The sequence below is a fragment of the Dipteris shenzhenensis genome, chromosome 8 (genome assembly GCF_047967505.1).
Source record: "Dipteris shenzhenensis isolate YYH24624 ecotype China chromosome 8, Dip_SZ_1.0, whole genome shotgun sequence".
Taxonomy (NCBI): domain Eukaryota; kingdom Viridiplantae; phylum Streptophyta; class Polypodiopsida; order Gleicheniales; family Dipteridaceae; genus Dipteris; species Dipteris shenzhenensis.
In genome coordinates, this window is record NC_141603.1 from 13,466,103 (window position 1) to 13,493,157 (window position 27,055).

At 42.8% G+C, this 27,055-nt stretch overlaps 1 protein-coding gene across 1 annotated transcript in view; it reads right to left on the reverse strand.

Annotated features, from left to right (window-relative positions):
* Positions 1 to 205: 205 nt before the first annotated feature.
* Positions 206 to 27,055, reverse strand: part of LOC147899138 (ribosomal RNA small subunit methyltransferase J) — a 38,523-nt gene continuing 11,673 nt past the window's right edge. The window contains exons 4-7 of the mRNA XM_087378117.1: positions 24,721 to 24,898; positions 24,211 to 24,308; positions 24,057 to 24,124; positions 206 to 737 (exon numbers count right to left, since the gene is read on the reverse strand). Of these exons, the coding sequence (XP_087234243.1) occupies positions 623 to 737; positions 24,057 to 24,124; positions 24,211 to 24,308; positions 24,721 to 24,898 (459 nt within the window). The 3' untranslated portion in view covers positions 206 to 622. The remainder of the gene's footprint in view (positions 738 to 24,056; positions 24,125 to 24,210; positions 24,309 to 24,720; positions 24,899 to 27,055) is intronic.

Below are 27,055 nucleotides of genomic sequence, written 5' to 3' on the forward strand. Positions count from 1 at the left end.
AGAGACTCTGTTGCTATTAGTAGACTTGTACCGAAACGACTTACTGTTCAGTGGAGTACATAGTCTAGTTGCAATTGTATTCCATGGTCTGAAACACAACCACCCATTCAGAGTCCAAACATTTACTGATCACGGATTCCTGATTTGGCTATATCGTCTCGAATCCCCCATTGGTGAAAAGATTTACACTGGATCAAGTTGAATGAAAAAAATGCCCAGAGTCTCCCAGGCCAAGGTCTTTGAAATACGTGATCACACAGTACTATTTACAGCAGTCGAGAAAAACTTTCTGGCAAACAACTCCCATAAAATACAATGGGCCAAGAATAGAACTATAAAACCCATAGGGGGCAGAAAGAACCAGTTGTAGATTTTCATTTGTTTTAGCTCCTTGCAATACAAGGACAAGTTACTCACTAAGATCAGTAACAGAAGGAAACAGAGAAAACTGGAAATTAATTTCCACTTTATCAACTCACATCTACAAAAATAAGGCCTCTTGCATGTAATCAAAAAAACCTCTGCAATTTGTGATCCAGAAAACCTCAAAACATCCTATTGCATTTAATCAAGAACCCTATATGGTATAATTGGCATCTTAACACTCATTCAAAACTGTCCATTATTCAATCTGGTCTTCCTTTGTTTCCACGTCAGATGGCGACACCATCTGCTCAAGAGATTCCACATCCGCGGCCTCTGAAAGAGTTTCAATGCGCATGCTGTTTGCATCCTCACTGCAAGACGGGAAAACCTGGGTTAGAACACAGAAGAAAACGAGTAGTCATCATCCAAGCCACATTTTGAAGAAAGAGAGAAAAAGCACTACTTAGCAAGCTTTTCCATCAACTATGATCCTCTTTCTGATCAGTGTTTCCCATATAACTGTCATTTTCTCACATCTCTGGAGTCTGCTTAATAACCCACAAATTATATCAAAGCAGGAAATGTTACCTATCCAAGGACTCAGGCATCCATGAGCTATGTCTCTACAGTACCAGCACTTGGCTAGAGTTACCTATCCAAGTTTGCCACCCACTTCACCACTTCCTGGCTCTCTTGATGAACCAACATGTCCAAACTATGTTTGGGCACGTCGCTACTTTCTTTTCTTGAATAAAATTTTGAATAAATTGAAGTCCCTACGGAATCTTCTGGAAGGTTCATATGAATTTAAGGTGCCACCCACTGGTAGGATCCAGTGTGTCTCACAGATCATGTCTCTTGTACCACCTTGAATATGAGGTCTTCACGAACGGCCTAAGAATTTCTGGCAGCCAGAGAGCATCACACATAGCAATATCCCTTTCTTTCAGCAAGTCGATGGATGTCTTTGATAACCACAAAAGCCACCTAGTGTAACAGCCCGAATACTCGCAATCCCATGAGAAGCTCTCATAGTAGAGAGGCAACAAAAAGGCAATTTATGAGGGGACCTGATGCACGGCCATGTGCATCATTCAAGTAGAAAATTACAGCATCTCTAACCTAAAAATCCATATTCTCATAACTGATCGTATGCCCCTCCCAGATCATACATCTTGGCGTCCCACACCACCAAGATATATTATCTATTATGCATTAATTGTCAGCATGTCTTAAATTTAAGGTGTCTCCAACATTAGAGACTCACCCAAAACTAGCAATCCTTGCTAGAAACAAAGTTACATTTGTAGAATTCCAAAAAACATGGCTACAAGGTCAGATAAATTCTACTTCCCCCTGGATTAGTTATGAATCCAAAGTCATGTCTGGATTCTAGAAAATCACACCTGATTTTCTCCTCTCTTTTAAAAATGTATGGACTGGCCAGACCTATATAATCCTCATATACCAACTCGCCTTTAATGAGAGAGAGGATTAAGGGTGGTAATTACGTGTCAACCCTGACATGTATGACTCTGTCCACCACAACATACTTTCACAGTATTGAATTTTTTAATGAAGTTCATAAACCGAACCTTGCTTTCAAACAAGCAAAAAGAAACTATCCAAAGAAACAAGGAATTTAATTCCTCATCAAAAGATTTCAGATCCCATAGAAACCATGGTTGGATAGATACGCGTTTCTAAAGGTTAGAAACGTTAGAAACCTGCCTTAAAATTTAGGGCTTTTGCCCAAGAATTGCACCTTGGGTAAGGTTGACGGCCATACTGTGTGATACTTATCTATTTATACTCTGTGGTACTTATTTATTTATTTATTTATACGTTTCTAAAGTTTCTTAAGTTTAGGTACTTGAGGTAGTCGACCCTAAAACATACCTCACGTTTTGTACCCAATGTTTCTGACAACCATGATAGAAACCTTATAGAACCTCAAAAGATTTCATATCCCTTAGAGATCTCATAAAGATTATAGACAAAAAGATTTGTCAAAGAAAAATATCAACTTCATATAGAGGATAATTTTTACGAAATTCCTCCAAAAGAAAAATAATCCATATACCTAGATGAATCCAGAAACATTCCCAAACTCATCCTCTAAAAACACAACATTATGCAGTTTCAATCTCACGATAGTCACTCATAAGATAGAAAACCATAAACTCCATCACGCATAGCAGGGACTAGCTACTATGACATCCCCACTGACGTCATCAGCGCCCAATAGTGGGTGTAGAACCATAGTATAAAAATATGCTCTCACACATACAATCCACACACCCACACATACTTGAGCATCCATTTATGCGAAGTCTTCGAACTGAGTTTCTGTCGGCACTCCGGAGGTGAAAGGCAGACTCAGCCATGACGAAGGCTAGCACTAGTCCAAAATTTCTTCATTCAAGCTACAACTGCTTGTGAAGTCTAAATGATTTCATTTTAGTCCCTCCCAAACGAGCATCTAAATCTAGCTGATAGGGCAACGCACCATTTAAGATAGAAAGAATTATCACAATACCAACAGGCCGAAACTTGGACGAAAACTTCACAAGGTGAAATTTGCATGTCCGCTAATACTACAGAAGCATATACCTAGATGAATCCAAAAACATTCCCAAACTCATCCTTTAAAACCACAACATAGTGCAGTTTCAATCTCACGATAGTTACTCATAAGATTGAAAACCATAAACTACATCACGCATAGCAGACTATGACATCCCCACTGACATCATGACTCATCAGCGCCCAACAATGGGTGTAGACCATAGTATAAAAATATGCTCTCACACATACAATCCACACGCCCACACATACTTGAGCATCCATTTATACAAAGTCTTCGTACTAAGTTTATGTCGGCACTCCGGAGGTGAAAGGCAGACTCAGCCATGACGAAGGTTAGCACTAAAGGAGAAGGCTAATCAAAAAGTAGCTTGTGAAGTCTAAACAATTTCATTTTAGTCTCTCCCAAACGAGCATCTAAATCTAGTTGATCAGGCAACGCACCATACAAAAAATCTAACAAGCTCACGATTGCTCCTAATTCCCACTTGCTTATAGCACCATCTACATCCAACAGCAACTAAGCCCAGAGCAGCTACATGAGTTGCAATTCTGTTCATGGCACCTACTCAAGCCTATATGGCGGCTTGGCCTTAAAGCAAAACTTTTCTTGAGACTTGAAGCCAACGACTATTCACATAGTCACAATTGTAGGACATCCTATGGTAGTTCTAGTGATGCCCTGTAGGCCATGGTATGTGCCTTGTAGGCATAAATAAAGACACCTATAGTGTTAGTGTCTTTTAGGCCACATAGGACACTTAGTCCTATGTGACACCTAGGACACTTAGTCCTAGCTCTAGGTACTTGTACCTTGTACTCCTTTGTTTTTGATTATCTAATCCAAGTTTAACGTGACGGCTAAGGCTTGTGCTACGTTTTGCTATCTGTACTCTCTCTCTCTCAAGCGATCCTACAGTGGTATCAGAGCTGGTTTTGACTCGTCTTCCTGCCCCCGGACTCCCTGCATCACCTTCTGTACGGACTTTCACACAGGCCCGTACTACGCCGTACATCTTCGGTACAAGCGTACGAAAGGTCTCGTACAGTCCGTACGCACTTGCGCCATACATCATGTTTTGAGTTTCGTACAACGTACCTGAGCAGCCGTACAGAGGTAAACCTGCATCGCCGTACTCGTCAGTACGTTTCCGTACAGGTATCGCACCTACATTCATACAGATTCATACCTGCCATCGTACTTGCGTAGTACAGCTCTGTACTTGAGCAAGTGTACAACTCCGTACTTGCCCTGCATACTTGTTCGTACTCCAAGCCGTACATGCACGTGGGGACGTACTGTTCCGTATACTTTTCGTACCATTGTACCTGTACCAACTCCGTACTCAACCATACATCGTACGATGCACTTGATCTGTACTTGATCCGTACAGTTACTGTACATTGTACTTGAGATGTCCGTACAGCTAGTACATCTTTCAAGGTCCCCGTACAGGTGGTTGCACGTGCAAGGTTACATTCTGGACATTGGTATTTTTTGGCGCTTTCAGTTCATTTCAGCTTCTTTGGTTGCAAATTCCTGCAAGAACATTGGGGCTTTGGGATTTGGTCTGCAATCTCTTGTTGTTTGCAGTACATTGCGTCAGGTTGCAGGACATTTAGTCACTTTTGCAGGACATTGAGTCAGATTTGCATACATTGGGTCACATTTGCAACAATTTCCGCAAAATTTGGGGCTTTTCTGCGTTTGCCCTTTTTTTTGGCCTATTTGCCCTCAATAAATTTGGGGTTTTTGCCAGATTTGCTGTTTTTGCAGTGAACATTGCCTGCTACAGTCACATTTGGGTCAGATCTGCATTTGCCCTTTGATTTGGGTCGAAAATTTGCAGATATTTGCTGTCATTTTTGGACAGCCAGCTTTTTGCAGTGATAGCCTTGAGGCTTTTGGGTTTTTAGGTCTTTTTCAGGGTATCACATTTGCTATGGCTGGAAACAATCAACATTTATTTGGAGTTCTTCGTGAAGATGATAAGTTGGATGGCACCAACTATCCGATGTGGTCTTATCTCATGAAACATATTCTTGTTGCAAAGCATTTGTGGAAAATTGTTTCTAGGGCTGATCTGAGGCCAGCCAATGCTACAGTGGTTGCCTCTACTGCTGCTCCTTCTGCAGGGGGTATTACTCCTGATGCCTCTTCCTCTAGCACTCCTGCTGCTGCTCTTCCAACTCAAGAACAGTCAATATGGGATGCAAGAGATGCAAATGCACATTCATGCATTGCTTTATCATGCAAGAGAATCATTATTCCACACATCCGGTCTTGTAGGACAGCAAAGGATGCTTGGGATAAATTGGCTTCTCTCTATCAGATTCGCAATGAAGCTCGTGTTGCATATTTGAGAAGGCAATTACAGGAAGTCAGTATCAATGAAGGTGAGTCTATGGATGCATACCTGACAAAGGTCAAGGACCTCATGGAACAGCTTGCCAACATTGATGAGGTGGTGCCAAATTCACAACTTGTCAGTACCACATTGAATGGATTGCCATATACATATCAAGGGTTTGCTACAACCCTTCGATTAGTGGCCACGGGTAATCCAGACCACTATTCTTTTGATCACCTAGTGACCTTGCTTTTGCAGGAAGAGCAAAGTAGAGCTAATAGACAAGCCATTATTCCGATCATGCATTTGCTTCACAGCAGACAAGAACAGGCAAGGCTTCCAAGCCTATGGGCAAGCCAAAATCTGTGCATAGCAGCTGCAATTCCTTCCATGCATCTAAAAATACAGCAGATAAGTCAAAGAAGAAAAGATGCAACTATTGTCCCAAGCCTGGACATGACATTTCAGAATGTAGGAAGCGCATTGCTTCGGAGAAAAAGAAAGAAGAATTGACAGTTAATGCCTCACATGCTATTGAATCCCATGAGCCACAACATGCTTCACATGCACATGCTCTTTAGGATGATTCGGCATGGGCTGTCCATTGCTCATTTGATCCCTCCAAAGCTGATGCATTCTTTACTGCTAATGATGCTCAGTCTTGTTACTTTGATAGTGGTGCTTCCAAGCATGTCACATCTTGCAGACAGTTGTTTCATTCTTTAGCTGATGCACCTCGAGAGGGGACTGTCACATGTGCTACTAATGCTTCATATGCTGTTAAAGGAATTGGAGATGTGCAGCTCACATCCATTTCAAGCCATCCTGTTACTCTGACAAGTGTTCTTTTTATGCCTGGAATTGAAGTCAACTTGATTTCAATTTCAGCAATTGCCACTTCACGTTTCAAAGTTATTTTTGATGGCTACGGATGCCTAGTTTATGATCTTCATGATGACAATGCCATAGTTCTCACTGGCACTTTGCAAAAGGGGCTTTATCACCTTGATCATCACTCAGCTGCACTTTCTATTGAAGCATTTGCAATTTTAGATTCACAGCTTGCTGAAACTCATCTTTGGCATGAGAGAATGGGTCATCTCAATTATAGAGCTCTTGCAAAGCTACATTCACAGCAGATGGCAAATGATGTACCTCAAACTCACACACTTTCCAAACATGTGTGTGAGGGTGGTCTTTTGGGTAAGATGCATTCGTTTACTTTTCAAAAGAATTGTCCAAAACTCTGACAAAGGAAATTGCAGCTAGTACACAGTGATGTCTATGGCCCAATGAGGACAAATGCCATTGGGGGGTATAAGTATTTCATGACTCTCATTGATGATTTCACAAGATATTGCTGGGTATATCCTTTAAAAGCCAAATCTAAAGTTTTCTTATGCTTTTAGAGATGGCTGAATATGGTTGAGAATGAATCAGGATGCAAGCTTGTCACCCTCAACACAAATAGGGGGGGAGAGTATATGTCAAAGGAGTTTGATGCATTTCTGTATTCACGGGGCATATTCACTCATGCACTACTCCTAACACTCCTCAGCAGAATCCTGTTTCTGAAAGGAAAAACAGGTCCACAACGGAGATGGCCAGATGCATGCTTAAGGCCAAGTCTTTGCCCAAAAAATTTTGGCTTGATGCAGTAATGTGTGCCAACTATGTGCTGAATAGATCACCTACACGGGCATTGAAGACTGTTACACCTTATGAAGCATAGAAAGGTAGGAAGCCTTCACTTTCACACATGAGAGTTTTTGGGTCTCTTGCATATGTTCATGTACCATCTCAGCTGAGACATAAGCTTGATGACAAGGCAATCAAATGCATATTTATTGGTTACAGCCAGGAGAGCAGAGGGTATCGGTTATATCAACCAAATACTGGGAAGATTATTGTCAGTAGAGATGTAATCTTTGCTGAACATTCAGCTTCTCCTCTTGTGGACTGCAAAGCAAAGCCAGATGTTGACATGTTTGATGCCTTTGAATCTTGGTTACCTCTGCCATCATCAGAAGAGCATTTTGACCAGCAACATGAGCCTCCTGCAGGCCCTCCACTAAGCAATAATCAGCCACAACCTCATGCTGATTTGCAGGTTTCTCTTCCGGCACAAAATAATCCCACTATTCATGATGCAGTCATTGAAGAAAGAGACAGCAAAGGCAAGTTCCCAGATGGCTTCTTGATACATTGAGGGACAGCAAACAAGATCAGCCTTTTGCTGCCCGGACAAGATCAGGGAATAGACAGCATGGTCACTTTCTTGAGTTTGCAGTCCTTGCTACAGCTTGCAATGAAGAGCCTCTCTGCCATAAAGATGCTTTTCACAGCCAAGAGTGGATGGATGCAATGAGAGTTGAGTTACAATCTATTGCCAAAAATGACACATGGGAATTAGTAGATCTCCCTCCCAGCAAGCATGCCATTGGAACGCGGTGGGTCTACAAATTAAAAAGGAAATCTGATGGCAGCATAGATCTATACAAAGCCCATCTTGTTGCAAAAGGGTATGCCCAACAACAAGGCATTGACTTTGAGGAGACATTTGCTCCCACATCCAGGATTACTACCATTAGATGTGTCATTGCCATTGCAGCCCATCATCATGGGCAAGTGCACCAACTTGACATCAAAACTGTTTTTCTTCATGGGGATCTGCAGGAAGAAGTCTATGTCACACAACCTCCTGGCTTTGAGGTTGTTAATTCTGAAAATAAGGTATGCCGGCTTAGAAAAACCCTTTATGGTTTGAAGCAGGCACCCAGGGCATGGTATGCCAAAATTCATGCACACTAACTATCCCTTGATTTTCAAAATAGTCCCACAGAACCCACTCTTTATGTCCGTGGGAGTGGATCTGATTTTTTAGTGCTGATTTTATATGTGGATGATATGCTCATCACGGGCCCAAATACTCAGCAAATTGCAGGTTTCAAGGCTGATTTGCAGCAGATTTTTGACATGTCAGACATGGGACGGCTCCATTATTATTTGGGCATTCAGTTTGCTCATGTTGAGGGGGGTATCATGATGTCTCAGTCCAAGTATATTAGACATCTCCTTGATCGTTTTCAGTTTGAGGATTGCAAGCCAATCTCTACGCCAATGGACCCTGGCTTCAAATTCTCAGCTCATGATGGGAGCCCACCATGCAATATCACTCTTTATCAGCAGGCCATTGGATGCCTTATTTATTTATGTCACACCAAACCTGACTTGCAGTATGCAGTATCTCAGCTCAGTAGATTCATGCACATGCCCAGTTCACAGCATTGGCAAGTAGTGAAGAGAGTCTTCAGATATCTCAGAGGCACTCAGGATTTAGCCCTCGTCTATGGTGATCAGGGTTCACTTACCATGCATGCTTACACGGATAGTGACTGGGCAGGATGTTCCGACACCAGAGTGTCACATACTAGCAATTGTTTTTTGCTTGGCAATTCATGTATCTCTTGGCTCAGCAAGAAGCAACCAACAGTTGCCACGTCTAGCTGTGAGGCTGAGTACAGGGCAGCTTTCACCGCTACAGTAGAGTGTGTTTGGCTTCGACAGTTACTTATAGATCTTGGTACTCGCCAGACATCCTCCACTATTGTCTACACTAACAGCCAGAGTGCTTTGGCCATTGCGCGTAACCCAGTGTTTCATGCACGTACAAAGCATATTGAAGTTCCCTATCATTATGTTCGGGAGCAGTTGTCAGAAGGAGACAGAGAGTTGTCCTATCTTCCCACAGAGGACAACATAGCAGATATGTTTACAAAGGCACTTCCTCGTCCCAAGTTCGACGTCTTTCGACAAGCTTTACACTTGGTTCCCTTTGTTACATGATCTGACATCCCTTGTACATTCATAGGTGGCTATATCCTTTTGGATGAACATGTGCCACAATGACCAGAAAATACCAAGTATTCTTAGACTTTCCAAAAGTACTTCAGCCCATCCCATGGAGGGGGGTTTGTAGGCCATCCTCTGGTGGTTCTAGTGATGCCCTATAGGCCATGGTATGTGCCTTGTAGGCATAAATAAAGACACTTATAGTGTTAGTGTCTTTTAGGCCACATAGGACACTTAGTCCTAGGTCTAGGTATTTGTACCTTGTACTCCTTTGTTTTTGATTATCTAATCCAAGTTTAACGTGACGGCTAAGGCTTGTGCTACGTTTTGCTATCTGTTCTCTCTCTCTCTCAAGCGATCCTACAACAATTAGATGGAAAGACCAAGTTCTTCTATAGCGCCTTTAAACAAGCTCCAGCATCACGTGATTGCAACGCAGCTCAAGGCTGGCTCTAATACCAATGTAAAGACCCCTGCCTTCAAGAACTAACTGTAACATGCAATGGTTATTGATCGTGTAATTGCAGCGAGACCTTCTTGGTTAGAGAGAGAATGTAGACAACACCAAATTCGGTCCCCATACCCACTAAGGGCCCCCTTCCCCAAATAGGGAAGAATTTGCTTTATACTTGAAGAGCTGCAAGATATACAAATAACACTCCTTCAGAGAGCATAGGATGCAACTCATGGATGACCCTTCGACACCGAGAGCTGGCCCACGAATGCCTAAGAAATGACGCAATCTCAACCAAGGCCAACGCTGTCCACAACGTAGATGTAGACCACTATGCAAGGCTATTGAAGAGGCTTATGCTGTCCTCGGTCATGCAGTGGAGCTGCTTTAGTGTGAGAGATGAAGGAAGGACGGCAATCTGAGATATGGAGATTGAGAAAACTGTCTAAAGCTGAGAGAGAGCTGAGTGATAGGAGCTGAAAAGAGAGCTGTGGAAACTATACAAGAAAACTGCAAAGAGCTAATGAAACAACTACCAAACCTTCCTCCGTTCACTGGTCCAAATCCCTGCTGAAGTGCTGCGTATACCTCCCAAGGTCAGGCTGAACTTCGCTGCTATGGTTTTGCTGCTGTTCAGGGCCAAATCCGAGGGCATAGGGGCTGCTCTTAGGGCTGGCTATGAGCTGAGGAAGGCTGGAAGCTGAGTAAGGGAAAAGGGGATAAAGGACCCCTTATATAGGGCTGGGAACCAGCCAACCAAAGGGCAGAAAAATCGACTGGCCAGTCAGTTCTGGCCGACAAGGTTGCTGGCCCTGCCTATAAAACCCAGCCCCTTTGGGTTGGGGAATGCCTATGCAAGGTGCCCCCCATGCCCTCCTTCCACACACTCTGTTGCCCTTGGGGGCCCCTTCTGGGGCTCTTATCATGGGCATCCAATCTACCTAATCCTAAGAGGGACCTACACTAACCTACTGTTCTCCAGTGGGTACTAGTGAACAAGGACTTGAGTTTTGACTTGACGTAAGGCTAAGAGATTGGCCTACATAGCTCATGCCTGACTATCCCTCGACTAGGGCTCACAATGGGGTCACAGTGTACGACAAAATCACCTACAATAGGGATCTACTTGCACTTGTCCATGTAGCCAGTTGTCACCTTGCACCCAAGTGCAAGGGTGCATGGGACACTCCCTCCTTAGCTTGGCAGTAATTGCATGGCCTCCAAGTAGTCTACCAATATCTGTAGGAACAATTGGAAGCCAAACCGCTTCATGGGTTCCTCAATCTCGAAACTTCATGTAGAATTCGCGGATCCATCGTCCTGACCCATGCTTCCATTTGTGGAGGAGAATGTGCTCCGGCATTATAACTTTTGCATTGTTGATCACTTCGGGTTGCTGCTCATCTATGATATCACTGAGTGCTGGGCGAATGTATTGGCTTCAAGCATTCCAAGTGAAAGACTTTATGCATTGTTCAAATATCTAGTAATCGCAGCTTCATAGAGACGTCGTCGATCTTCTTAATGATGGGAAATGGTCCAAAACTTCTAAAGGATAACTTGGGGCATCGCTTGCCCACCTGCTTTGACCTTTGCTTAATGATCCTTAGATAAACCCAATCACCCTCTTTATAGTTGACATCTCGACGGGACTTGTTGGCTTGGCACATGTACACTGCTTGTGCTTTCGCCATGCGATCTTTAATTGACTCCGTAATCTCGGCCATGGATTCTGTGGTTTTATTGGCTATGAGAGATGTCGATATCATCTTGGTGAGGAGTAAAGAGAACCTACTACCAAAAGCTGGTTCATACGGTGTACAACCAATGCTCAATGAATATGTACCATTCAGTATGGCCTGTACGAGTGGAAGATATTGCTCCCACTTTTACTGCACATCATGACAATAAGATTTTAGTACGTCAAATACCAATTGATTATATACCTTTGATTGCCCGTCAGTTTGCGGATGAAAAGCACTGGACATCTGGAGCTTGGTACCAAAGTTTTCGCACAAAGCCCCCTAGATATGCAATGTGAATTTGGAATCCATGTCCATGGTAATGGTCCGTGGCAATCCTCCAATCAAGTACCAATACCTTATAAATAAGCACTACATCTTCTGTGCTATCTGTCTGCTTGCACAGAATAAGCATACAAAATTCCCTAAAACGATCAACAATGATTAGACATTAACTGTTTCGCGCACCCGCAGATGCGAGAAGGGGTCCCACAAAACCCATCATGATGTCCTAGAAACCAAGATACCAGACAGATACTAGAAGTGAGCCAATTTCGACTGTATGCCCAAGACAACATTAACATATTGAATAAAGAGGAGACATTCAGGCTCTGGCAAGAGGATTCCAAGCAGTCATGAGCCACGAACAAGGTTCTCCATTCTAACGATAAAATCCCAATTCCAAAGCTAGACATACTTCCATCTGGTAATGACAAAGGAGGCCTACACATATGTGTCTGAGGAAAAAGGACAAAAGACCAAACACAGTTATAGTCAAGCTTCTAACCAAGACTCAAAGCATAGTCATAGAAGCAGGGCTTCATGACACCAGTCACACTATCGGAACGAGGAACATTTAGTCTTGCTCCACGGTCAAGGAATCAAGCATTGAGTCTTGTACCAGTACAGGGGTGCAGCCATACACATCATCAATGACCAAGGCCATCAATACCAAAGGTTCTAGTAACTAGTAGGCAAATACCAATGCCTTCACCTACTCGAGGATGCCGCCATAAGCACGTCCACACAGGGGAATTCTGCCATAAGGATGACAACAACATAGGTGAGGCACCTAAAAAACTTGAGTTGGCTACTGTTAAGGTGAAACTTGCCACTCCAATCAATGTCAAATTCTAGGATTTCAGAGGATTGAAGATGAAGACCCTTACAGTCACTAGTAGAGTTTCCTATTAGTTTGTCATATCAACGGTGTTGTAACAAGGAGCAGTACATGAACTATTTTCCATGCACACTCACAAAAATAGCTCGACGCTGGTTCAATAAATTTCCTATTGGTTCTTTTGAGGATTGGCAGCAAATGTCTGAGGCCTTCCTAAAGAGATTCAGACAAGAGATCAATGAAGAAGATGTTCATACTAAGTTCAGTGACCTAAAGCAGAAAGAGTGTGAATCTATCCAGGACTTTGTGCTTAGACAACGAGCTCTGATCAATCAGCTTAGTACAACTCTAGATGATATGTGAGCTTGGTTGATTACAAGATGTACTCAAATTGACCTTCTCCAAAGATAGCCAATCTAACAATGACGTACAAAGAATTGTTGAACCAAGCTACTAGAAAAGAGTGCACCTTTCAGAAAGAAGACCAAAAAGAAGATTGGAGCAAGTGATGACGACGATGCCTCGACCAAGCCTGATAAGCTGAAGTAGACACTAGGAAAGGCACTAGAAAAGGCCTTCAAGGAAATGGGCTTCAGAGAGAAGTCGAGTCAGGAAGAGAAATGGTGCAATAAGTGCTCCAAAAAGGAACACACAGAGGATGATTATAGTACAGAGTACTACGGGATTTGTTCTAAATATGGGCATGATTATTCTACTTGATGGTATGCTAATAAGAATATGCCAAAAGCGAATCAATTTGAGCCCGAGTCTAAGAATAAAGAGACACAACCACAAACAACCAAGCAAGGTAAGAGTTAAGGCAGATAAGAATCAAGATCCTTCACAATTCACTGTTACTTTTGTAATGGTAACTGTAAGGAATCCTAGATTTACTATATTTAGAAAATGTGCTAAGGAACAGAAAGGAGACTGAGATAGCAGAGGACAAGGAATAATTGTATTGCTTGAATGTTTGTAGGGTGGATGTAGTTGTCATCCATACGATTGGGCCTCTCCTATATAGAGAGTGAAGAGTCACACATGAAAAGGTGTGTACTCCAAAGGGTATGTGCATGAAGAGGTGTGTACCCCTTGTGAAGGGTGCGACCCTTAATGAGAGGGTACATTACAATAGAAATGTCTCTTCAATAGGATGTCTCTTGTGAAGGGTTGTGCCTCATTAGAAGTGTTCCGTCGAAAAGGCAAGTGTCCCGTCGAAAGGGCATACCCTTCCACAAGTGTCCATTCATCAAACCATCCATAAGTCTAGAAATAGAGAAAGGAATACGTCACAGATCGTGACATCCCCTCCCACTCAAAAGAAGACCCTGGTGGAGATAATGAACTGATGTAGAAAATATCACTGTAGATTCTGAAAATACTGCTGTAAAATGTCAGGGTACTACTGTAAGTCTTCATCAGACTGCCAAGTAGCGTCAGAGTCGTCCAGATCTCGCCAAAGAACAAGGAATTCCGTGATAAGTCGATGTCGAGTCTCTCCCTGTCGATGGTCCAGAATACGCTCAGGAATAAGGAGAACATAATCGTCTTCGATTTCTGGGACATAATCACCTGCAGGAGGAACTGCTTCATCGCCTGGAATGTACATCTTTAGCCAAGAAATATGAAATGTTGGATGGATTTTACCCCATGATGGTGGTAATTCCAATTTGTAACTTAAAGGTGAATTTTTCTTGACAATCCGGAAAGGTCCATAGTATCTTGGTCGCAACTTAGGAAACACCGACTTAACCGTCTTATAGCGATGCGGGGCTACAAATAATAGCACCATGTCACCAGTGTTAAATTCCAGGTGACGTCTATGTTTGTTGGCAGACCGTTGATACCGCTCTTGCGCTTTTCGCATATGATCCCTGACTTGCAGTAGAATGTCTTGCATTTCTTGAACCAGTTGATCAGCTAGGGCCACTCGATGTTGAAGTACAAAATTCGTTGGTACAATCGGAGTGTGTCCAGAAGCTGCTTGGAATGGAGTCATGCTGATGGCACTATGGAAAGAGTTATTATAAGCAAACTCAAGGAGTGGTAGATACTCTTCCCAAGCTGCTAGGCGTGACTGAACATAATGTCGAAGCATTTCTTCTAGAACTTGGTTGACTCTTTCAGTCTGGCCATCTGATTCTGGGTGGTAGGCTGAACTGAACAGTAGAGTTGTACCCAAAGATTCGAACAGGGAAATCCAAAAGTGACTGGTAAACTTAGGATCTCTGTCGGATATGATATTCTTGGGCAATCCATGGTGTCGGAAGATGTGTTGTATGAAAAGTTTGGCTATGTCCAGAGCCTGTGCACTGCTTTTGCAAGCAACAAAGTGTGCCATTTTGGACAAGCGATCAACAATTACCATAATCTGAGTATTACCTCTAGAGGATCGTGGTAGTGTTGTAATGAAATCCATGGAAATACTTTCCCACCTTTCAGTTGGAACCGGAAGAGGCTGAAGAAGTCCTGTTGGAAGTCGTCGGCTTGCTTTCATTTGTTGACAAGATAAGCAAGATGTAACCATTTTGATGACGTCGCTTTTCATCTGAGGCCAGTAGTATGTTGCACTGAGTAACCGATAAGTCTTATTGATGCCTGGATGGGCAGCATAAGGAACTACATGATGCTCTTTTAACAAAAGACGTCGAACATCCTTGTCATGTGGTACACAGACGCGATCTTGATAATACAGAAGGTCGTCCGTATAAGAATAGGAAGAGAAAATCTTTTGTTCGGAAGTCGAAGGTTGATCTTTGGAAAGAACCTGTACTACTGTGCCGAAGTCTTTATCATTGAAATACTTTCCTTTGAATGAATTCGGAACATCCACAGATAATGTAGAGATTACCATAGCTTATGCTAGAGGTAACCTGCTGAGAGCATCTGCAACTACATTGCGTAGTCCTGGAATGTACTCAATGGTCATGTGAAAGTTGGCCAGAAACTCAACCCAGCGTGCTTGACGAGCGTTCATGACTGGCTGAGTAAAGATATACTTGAGAGAGTGATGGTCTGTCTTGACCACAGAGTCGGCACCCATGAGATAATGTTTCCAAGAGCGATAAGCATGTACAACAGCAAGAAACTCCTTATCATAAACCGGATATCGGGTTTGGATATCAGAATGTTTATGGCTGTCAAAAGCAATAACTCTGCGTTCTTGCATCAAGACTGCTCCTATAGCGATGTCGGAAGCGTCGGTCATGACCTCAAATGGAAGGTTTGGGTCAGCAATAGCCATAACTGGTGTGGTAGTGAGTGCTTGCTTGAGTTGTTGGAAACTATACTCTGTTTCACGAAGCCACTGAAAAACAGCTGTGCTTTTCAATAATTTGGACATAGGAGCTGCGATTTCAGAAAACTGATAGACCTTTGTATGGTAGAAGTTTGCCAATCCGAGAAAAGAGCGGACATCATGAACATTCTTAGGAGTAGGCCAGTTTCGGATTACCTCGACCTTCTTGGGATCCACAGAGATGCCTTGAGCGGAAATAACATGTCCCAAATATTCGAGTTGGGTTTTGAAGAACTCACTCTTCTCAATGTTGATGTAGAGAGAATTTGCGCGGAGAACTTCAAAAACTTGGTGAAGATGTTGTTTGTGCTCAAGTAGGGATCTGCTGAAAACAAGGATGTCATCGAGGTAAACGATGACGAACTTATCGAGGAAAGGCCTGAAGATGTCGTTCATTAATGTCATGAATGTGGCCGGGGCATTGTTTAACCCAAAAGGCATGACCAAACATTCATAGTGTCCATACTTTGTTCGAAAAGCTGTCTTGTACTCATCGCCTTCTCGTATGCGAATTTGATGATAACCTGAACGAAGATCAATCTTTGAGAAGTGTGTTGCATGTAGAAGTTGATCGAAGAGGTCATCGATGCGAGGCAATGGATACTTGTTTTTGATAGTGAGCTTGTTGAGGGCTCGGTAGTCGATGCAGAGGCGCATTGACTTATTCTTTTTTTCCACAAGTAGTACAGGAGATCCGAAAGGGCTGCGACTGGGCCGAATGTGACCTTTGTCGAGTAGTTCGGTGACCTGTCTTTGGATTTCTTCATTTTGAGTGAGAAACCCAATAAGGAGGTTTCGACGGTGGATTACTGCCAAGAATAAGTTTGATTGGGTGATCCACTGGTCGTCGAGGCGGTAACTGCTTTGGCAATTCCTATGGAAAAAGGTCCAGGTAGGGCTGGAAAAAAGGTTGGTTAAGGTATTCAGGAGGATCCTTTGTTGGTGTCTCCTCTACTGCCGTAACCAACAGAAGTGAAGTCTTTACTTGGCGTTTACGAACCCACTTCTTTACTTGTAGGGCAGAGGCAACTGGGGTTGAAGGAGAGTCCCTAGAACCAGTTAGCTCAATAAGTTTTCCCTAGTGGACAAACTGGATAGTATGGCTGCGAAAACTGATTGATGGATCATAGTCGTAGAGCCACTGTTGTCCGAGTATGACATCGCACCGAGAAAGAGGCATGATGTCGAAGTTCAACTTGTCCATATAGTGTTGGATGCGAAAAGACAAGTTTTTGATCATGGTGTTGCACAAGAAAGTCGTTCCATTTGCGAGTTCAATCTGATAGTCCACGAGACTAGGACTGGTGGTCAACCGAAGTTTATCGACCACAAAACTGGCTAGGAAATTATGAGAGCAGCCACTGTCGATGAGGATAGTGACCGTTGTTCCACGAATCGATCCTTGAACACAAAATACTTGAGTGGCCAGGGAAGGTTCGGGGTTGTGGGCAAGGCTCAGGTGGATGGTATTCGCCATTAGCATGCAGAATTTGAATGCCAATTGGCTCTCCAATGGGGAAGAGTGCCCTTGTGAGAGTACTTCTTTCTATTTCGACCTACATGCAAGCTGGGAGAGAGAAGGCGGATGAATGCAATGTGGTAGAGAGAATGCTACATGAGATTCACAATGAAGGGTGATACCCTTTCATTAATGTCCCTTGAGATCACTCAAGTTCCATCTTTCCATTTACACCTACCCTTATCCTATGACCCATGCATCTAACCCCCTTCCCTTTCCTATTGCCCCTAGAACCTAGACACGTGTGTGCATATCTTTATTACTAATCATTGGCCAATGTTACATAATTTAGCCGTACTATTTACACCACTTGATCGATCATAAATACAAGCATGTAACCGCACCATCAAATTGGCGCCTAATAATAATAAGGTTCTAATAACTATTAATTAACTAAATAATCATTTCTCTTTGTCATGACACTCCTCCTGCTTGAGTGAGCAGAAGTTCTCTTCTGGATTATTGCTTGTCTCTTCCTCTTACAGGCACTTTCTCTTATTACTGCTGCAATTGCATCGCCACTTTATAATCTGCGAGTATATGTGGAAAATCTGTAAAGAACTCTTCTTCCATCCATTGCATCACTAGCTGGCTGGTTTTTAAACTTCAATAAATACATATATCTCTTCTTTCCACAGGTACTCTTCTCTTAATGGTACACAATCTGTTCCGGAGTAAGAACTTCAGTCCCATCTTCAAGTTCACATTCTTCTTGATGCTGAGTATCCAAAAACGCAGGCAGAAGTATCGCCATGGTATCTCTTCAAATTGCTCACATGAAAGATATTCTTCATACACTAGTGGGCTGGTAATTTCAACTCATACACTTTGGATCCTTCTTCTAGATATAAAGCTGCTGAAATCTGAAATGGACCATAAAACTTCGGTGCTAACTTGACATGTTTTGTACTTCCTCTCACTGACTTGATTCTTCTTTTATCAATCTTCAATAAAACCCAGTCATCCTCCTTGTAATAAACTTCTTTTCTTTTCTTATTGGCTGACTTGGATTGTTGAACCTGGGCCTTCTTAATATGTTCTTTTACCTGTGAGACATCCTATGCAAACTGGTCAGCAGCAAAAAATCACTCGCCCAAGTGTGTTATTGGAGTGGGTAAACATTGCCCATACATGATTTCGAATGGGGCTTTCTTGGTGGAAGTATGTACAGTGTTATTATAAGCAAACTCTAACATAGGTAAGAATTCTGGCCATCTTCTAGGTTGGTCATGGACATAAGCTCGAAGTAAAGTAGTTATGGTTTGATTGGCATCCTCACTTTGTCCATCTTCTTGAGGATGGAAGGTTGTGGCAAATTTCAGTTTGGTTCCGAGATTCTCTAATAGGATTGTCCAAGAGTTGCTAATGAAACGGCCATTATTATCAAAGATAAAGATTTCCCTAATGAATAACCTTGCTATTTCAAGAGTAGACGACAACTTTTTGCAGGGAATAAAATTAGCTTGTTTACTCAGTCTATCTATAACCGTGAAAATCTGCTCAAACTGACCAACCTTGGGGAAACCTGACACAAAATCCATTGTAATGTGTTCCCACCTTTTAGATGGAATACGCAAAGGCTGCAAAAGACCAGCAGTCTTTATTGTGTCAGATTTAATGCGCTGACATACGTCACATTGTTGAAGGCTGAAACTTCTCTGCAAAATTTAGGCCAATGGAAGTACCCCTCAATATTATCAATGGTCCCTCTAATGCCTCTATGTTCAGAATATGGACTCGCATGTAACTCACTCATGACTAGATACTAGAATGTTTTGGGTACACATATGGCATGTCCCAACAATAGGTATCCATCCACGATGGAATAGGCCTCTAGATCCCCAACCTCGTTACGCTGAATCTTCCCATAAATTTCAGCAAAGTCCTCATCTAAAGGATAAGCTTCAACCATCGGTCCTAGTGATTTCTCCTTAATCACAGAAATGTAATTAACTTGGGGCCGTCTACTCAAAGCATCACCTACTAAACTCTCCTTTCCTCGCTGATATTCAATATTTGGTTGCCCAAAGGATTGAATATATTCAGCCCATTTGATACTTTCATAATAAGTCTTAATCTTGAAAGCAGAACCATATAGATAATGCTTCCATAACTTCAAAGCATGAATGACTGCCAGTAACTCCTTCTCAAGGTGAGGTGTGTGTGAGGTGTGTGTGAGGTGTAGAGGTGCCTTCTTTGTTTGGCCACCGCCGCTGCTCCTCTTCTCCTTCTTGCTAGCTTTCCTCAGCAAACTGAGCTTCCCATAGCCTCTCTCTTGCTACTCATCACGACTCTTTCAAAGGCTCCTCTATTAGTGACCTGCTCACAATGCTTCTATCTGTTCATGGCTGTCTGTTCGTTGGTATCTCTTACACTTGCCTCTTACGTTCAGCAGCTCTAGACACCGTTATAGGGGGTACTTGGTGCGTGGATCACCCCCTTAAAATCTTGTTTCAATCCAACTTCCCATTAGGGAGAACACCGGGGGGTCTCTTTTCCTCACGGTTTAAGAGTACATTCACACAGGGGGAGTCACCCTGTTAGGACACCCGTTCCCCGTCCAAGAGCAAAATTTTCCAAGAAAGCCCTTGTTTGAGACCCTTAGAAATTCAAGGTTTGGAAGAGGGGAGAAGTTTTATTTGTAGCACAAAATTCAAGGTATGCAGGAAACACTGTTTAGAGCAAGTACGTATCAGAGAAGTGTTCCTTCACTGGGTCGTCGTTTATGATTGATCAAGCGGTTTTAATAGTACCGCTAAAGTATGCAACATTGGTCAATGATTAATAATAAAGATGTGCACACACATGTCTAGGTCCTAGGGGCAATAGGAAAGGGAAGGGTACGTTAGAGTGCATTAAATGGTAGGTGAATGGGTCATAGGATAAGGGTAGGTGTAAATGGGAAGATGGAACTTGAGTGATCTCAAGGGACATTAATGAAAGGGTATCACCCTTCATTGTGAATCTCACGTAGCATTCTCTCTACCACATTGCATTCATCTGCCTTCTCTCTCCCAGCTTGCATGTAGGTTGAAATAGAAACAAGTACTCTCACGAGGGCGCTCTTCCCCATTGGAGAGCCAATTGACATTCCAATTCTGCATGCATTGCACACATTCGCATTCTCGAGAAGTCTGGCTTTCCACATTTGGTATCAGAGTGGCGACAGTTCACGACCACGTAGGGAAGAAGGAGAGAGAGCAGCAGCGCGCGGGACGGGCAGAGGTCGACGCGAATCAGGAGAAGGGAAGATGAGAGAAGCACAACCAAGAGTGGCGGACGTGATGATGGAAAGGCACGTGTGAAGGGACGGGACGGTGCGTGAAGATATGTGGCGACAAGCAGTGCACGACGTGCGAACAGGGGGCAACAATCTGGAAGTGCGGAGCAACCGCACCATCAAATTGGCGCCTAACAATAATAATGTTCTAATGACTATTAACTAAATAATCATTTCTCTTGTCATGACAACCATTAGGGAGACTATCTTCCATAGTGGACGCTCAGGGGTATATGTGGTGCCTTATGGAACGTATTCACATTTGGTGAGTACTATTCACATTTGGTGGGTACTCACTCTAGCATACTCTAGAGTATGCCAACTAGTCCTTGGTAAAGAGGACTTTACAATTGTCAAGCACATGACTTCAAATAGCAATCTCTCCTTGAGCCCCCTCACAAGGAGCACATTCCACTAATTGTCCCCTCCATGTTCTAGTCATAGCTTTGGACTAATCATTGGCCACGAAAGATATCCTATTTCTTCTCACTAGGGTGGTCCATGGAGGCCTGTCCATTGGAAATTTGCTTGGGTAGATGGGGAGGGGTAACACATTTCGCTATTGTAGGGGCTAGCGATAATTCTATGTTGTTTTATGGAGCTGTCCCACGCGCTTACAGAATCTCGTAGTGTTCACTCAAGATCATCTCACATTTACAGCACAGTCCGCAAGTGCCCACCTGGGAGATCATATCTTGGCTCACACAAGGCTGGCACACCTTCCAAATTGCGGTTAATTCCCTTGCTTACTCAGTGAGCATTGAGACAATAGTGCTCCAAGAGATCCACAAGGTCACGTCCCCAAGTAGCATACATCTCACCTTTTGGAAGAAAAAGTCTAGGAGACCACGGCCAGCATGGCATCCAAGTTGCAAAGTGCAATCTTGTGATGGAAGGGGCAGCAGACTCGTCCAATGGCTGCCCTTGTCAAAATATTATTTATATCTTATGCTCTATATGGGAGTGAGGTAATGAGAGATCTGGGATGACCTCAAAGCATTGTAAGCATTTTTGCAAGGCTTAGCCTGTAGACACTTCAATATTCTCACAGAAAGAAGAATGTGCTGGTTGTAATGTCCCACCATGCTAGCTATTTGCACATACTCCAAGGTTACCTTAGACAATGAGCTGGAACCTACTCTAATATTACCTTCCACAGTGAGCTGGAAGGTGTGGAACCTTAATATTCAAGACATAGGCTGTAAAGCACCTGGTGTCTAATTCTTACCCGTGCCCTTACAGATAGCTGAGCTTGATTCAAAAATAATTGTGAATTCGATGTTTACAACAACATATAGAATGGGAAAAATGGTCAATACAAGTATTCCAGCCAGAGGAAGCTCCGAGCCACCCGACCGCTGCCATCAACTGAAGCGGGTTACCTCTCCGACCAAACCTTACGGAGGATCTTTTTACCGTAGTTCCCACAGGAGCAAGGAGGCAAGCTAGTACAGGAGTAAGTAGCAGAGAGAAAGTGATATGTCAACAATTAGCTTCACAACAAGAGTTAGCTGGCAATAGAGATTGGACATCAAGCCTAGAGCAGTCATCCCAAATAACGCTTGCACCCCCCCCTCCACCCCGTCTTACCATGGCTACTGGCTGCTAGGGCTTCTTCCTGGAGTCTTGTCACAATCGCCACCAGACAAAAGAGCTTTACAAGAAGCATTGCCCCTCCTTGCTAACACGTCACTTTTCACTCACTTGTGCGATTTTGCTGGATGAGGCTTTCACCCATTGTCCAATATTCCCCACTACTGCCTCCCCACGAAGTCTAGGCCGTATTTGGAAGGTTCCCCAAGATCTCTTCAACACTTGCTGATCCTACACTTGTTGGTTTGCTTTCCCGAGAACAGCATTGAACACTCTCTGCTTCTAGTTCGTAAAACTCCACACTTGATCCCCCCGGTTCCGGTTCATAAAACTCCACACTAGAGTGGTGCATGGAGGCCTGTCCATCGGACATTTGCTTGGGTAGATGGGGAGAAGTAACACATTTCACTACTGCACAGTAGGGGTTAGCGATAATTCTACGTTGTTTATGGAGCTGTCCAATGGGCTTACACGAATCTCGCAGTATTCACTCAAGATCATCTCACGTTTACGACACACTCCGCAAGTGTCCACTTGGGAGATCGTACCTTGGCTCAAAGAGGGCTGGCACACCTTCCAAATTCAAGCTATCTCCCTTGCTTACTTGGTGAGCAGGGAGGGAGACAATAGTGCTCCAAGAGATCCAGAAGGTCACGTCCCCAAGTAGCATACATCTCGCCTTCGGGAAGAAAGTCTAGGAGGCCATAGCCAGCAACACATGGCATCCAAGTTGCACAGTGCAGTCTTGTGATGGAAGGGGCAGCAGACTCCACATATGGCTGCCCTTGTCAACATACCTTACACTCTAGATGGGAGTGAGATAATGAGAAATCTGGGATGAGCTCAAAGCATTGTAAGAGCATTTGCATGTAGATACTTTTCACAGAAAGAAGAATGTGCTGGTTGTATCGTCCACCACACTAGCTATTGGAACCTACTTTGACATTACCTTCAGCAGTGAGCTGGAAGGGGAACCTTAAGAATCAGACTGTAAAGCACTCAGTCTCTAATTCTTACCAGTGCCCTTACAGATAGCTGAGCTTGATTCAAAAATAAATTGTGAATTTGATGTTTACAACAAAAAATAGAAGAGGAAAAAAGGTCAATTCAAGGATTCCAGCCAGAGAAAGCCCTGAGCTACCCAACCGCTGCGCTCACTGAAGCAAGTTACCCTCCGACCAAACCTTACGGAGGAGCTTTTTACTGTGGTTCCCACACAGAAAGGAGGCGAGCTAGTAGAGGAGTGAGAAGCAGATAGAACGTGATATGTCAACAATTAGTTGCACAACAAGAGTTATCTGCCAATAGAGATTGAAAGACAGGAAGTCTTGCACAGTGCAGTCATTCCAAATCACACTTGCCAACCCCCCCCCCCCACCCCCGTCTTACCATGGCTACTGGCGCAGAGTTCGCTATGGCTTCTTCCTCGAGTCTTGTCACAATTGCCCACCGGAAAAAAGAGCTTTACAAGCAGGCTGCAGCATTGCCCTTCCTCACTACACATCGCTTTACACTCACTCATGTGATTTTGCTGGATCAGGCTTTCCCACATTGTCCGATATTCTCCACTACTGCCTCCCCACGGAGTCAGGCCGTGTCTGGAAGGTTTGCCCTGCTCTCTTCACAATTGCTGAGCCTGCACTTGTTGGTTTGCTTTCCCGAGAACAGCATTGAGCACTCTCGTGCTTCCGGTTCGTAAAGCTCCACACTTGATCCTCCCCCCCAAAAAAAAAACCCAAAAAGAAAGGCTGCTCAACGTCACAATGTCCCAATTATTTTTTTGCCTTTTTTAGAATCAAAAGCAAAACTTTGATACGTGTATGAAAGAGAAATTTGTACCAAAGACAAGACATGAGAGAACTAACTAAGAAAGAGGATAAGATGAGGGACATTACTCAGTCACTCCAAATATTTCCTTAAGTTTCAATGAGCTCCGGCATGTCGTTGAACAGAACTCATCAAGCTGGTTCAAAAGGAAAAAGGTCAGAGAATGCTTTCAGTAATTTTCTGCAGGCCACAATAATTTGGCAAGTTTGTGATAAGTTATACCTCTGACAAGTAAAATAGCTTTGTAAAAAGTGCTTGAACCGCCGCTTTCCGTTTCACCCCCTTTTCTGTCAGCCCTCTTGTATCCATCAATACCGGACCTGAGATTACCACAGAAAAAAAGCTAGTCAGCCCAACTTTTGGTTACAACACAACTCGCACCATGAAGGAAGACCATTAAAAAATATTGCGTTGTAAATTTCCACGTAAGTTATAGCTATAAGCGTAAGTTATTTGCTAGCTCTTTTTGAGCTTTGATTTCTTTCATGTATTTATTGGCATGATGTACTCCTGCATTGAGCTTGCTCCTGAGGTTTTCTTTCATACTTAATAGAAATACTTTTTTTGCTATATATATATATATATATATGAAAAGTAAAATCTTTCACATCTCGAAAATAAAAAATTTGCAGCAAGCTTGTAGATTTGATCCATCAAACTCAAATTATAAGCTACCATTAAACCTGAGCTTGAGGCTAAGGCCATGAGTAGAACTAGCTTTTAACATTAAACCTTTTTCTTTGACTATCCGTCGAGAGACCTCATTGAGTAGCTCAACAACTTTCATATCTTCTAGTTGTGAAACTTTTCGTAAATGAATCAGATCAGCTACCAAATCTGGGTTAAAAGGCCTCTCATTCAATGCATAGCGTATATACTTGCGTAGAACTTCCTGTGTGTCAAAATTAGTCTGCAGAAACCATAAAAGTAAGATTCAGCATCCTTTCATTCCTTAGAAGATGGATGAAAAACTTCATTTATTACAGCAATTCATTGTGCATACGTTAGAGAAAGAGGGAGAGAAATGTACACACCAATAGGATCCACTACCCAGCCATTGAATCCATTGAATATTTGCCTCGTTCCTCATGCACGGAAAGGAAATTATAAAAGTATATTATGTACGTCCATGTCCTTTTCAAGCTAGATACAAGTCTTCTAATATCATTTTGATTCTCATAATAGGACAATATCCGCTGGCCTGATCTCAGATTCGTTGTCAAACTTTTGGAGACACTTTTGCAAAAGTTTGGCCTTTCTTCCAAACACATAGAATGCACATATTACACTTCACATATGAGAACACGTAAGCACTTCCAAAATACATGTTATCACCTCCTGAAACCATTGCGATCAGTATTCAGGATTCGTGAATCATATACGCAATAAATGTGAGATCTACAAAAAGAGAGGAGAGTATAATACGATCATAACCTCCAAAGTATTATTCCACAAGAATCCTACATGCAGTCTTCATTAAGATAGGGTCCAACTCAAATTACTGATAGAACCCTAAAACGTAATAAATGCCTTTTCATAGGGAGGAGAGGCCCTAACCCTAAACCTAGATGATAACGTTCAATTCTCCCACCATTGTGGATACCATTTCTGAAAATAACATTTGAGCTTTGACCATCAACAAACTGACTGTGCACTAGCTCGAATTTGACACAAGGGTGCACAAATGCCTAACCAACACAACTATATATATATATCTAGATGAATCCAAGAACATGCCCAAACTCATCCTCTAAAAACACAACATAGTGCAGTTTCAATCTCATGATAGTCACTCATAAGGTTGAAAACCATAAACTCCATCACGACGAGCTACTATGATATCCCCACTGACGTCATCAACACCCAATAGTGGGTGTAGACCATAGTATAAACATATGCTACACATACAAATTCACACACCCACGCATACTTGAGCATCCATTTATGCAAACCTTAGCCTCATGCCAAAGCAACCTATTATGGTATACACAAAGACTGTTAAACAACTCTCAAAATGATGGCCATAGCAACGTACTCAATGTAAAACCATAGCAGATCCCTCCCTTGCATGCTTTACAAAAGAAAGCTGTACCGTTTCGGTGGGGACCAAAGGAAAATGCAGCTTTTGAAGAGCTGATGCAAAAGTTGTGTTCTGAACCCGTTATTATCTTGCCAGATCTTGCAAAACCCTTTGCTATAACTTGTGATGCATGTGGGAACAGCATAGGAGGCACTTTGATGCAGGATGGCAAAGTGGTTGCATATGAGAGTAGATTTCTCAAAGATGCTGAATTGTACTTGCAGACATACGAGAAGGAAATGTTAGCAGTGATACATGCTTTGACCACATGGAAACATTACCTTCTTGGAGCTGATTTTTATGTGCAGATAGATGATCAGTCACTTAGATATTTTCTCGCGCAGAGAAAATTATCTGAAAAGCACATGAGATGGGATAACTTCCTCTCAATGTTTCATTTTCGAATAGTACATGTGCCGGGTAACAAAAATGTCGTGGCTGATGCACTTTCCAAGAAACCACAGCCTGAAGCAGTCTCCAAGAAACCCAGTGTTTCAGTAGTGAGCATTGCTTACAACAATGTGTTAGATGTGATGAAAGATCACTATGTAAATGATGCTGATTTTTCAACTATTTATGATCAGCATTCTGATGGTCAAAGGCATGATCACTATATGTTGAAAGAGGGTTTCATTTTGATGCATGGACGACTCTGTGTCACTGATCAGATGCGACAGAAAGACATAATGGAAAGTCATGCTCCTCTATATGCAGGACATAGGGGAATTACAGCAACAATTACAGCAATGGAGCGATACTTTTATTGGCCTTCTTTGAGGAATGATGTGGAAGAATATGTGAGAACATGCATGGTTTGTCCGAAAGTAAAGTTTGACAGGCAGAAGGCACCTGGGTTGTTACACCCTTTGCCAATTCCCGATAGACCATGGCAAAGCATAGCTATGGATTTTGTGTTTGATCTTCCACGTACTCCTACTGGACATGATGGATTGTGGACAATAATTTGCAGGTTTAGCAAACAAGCCC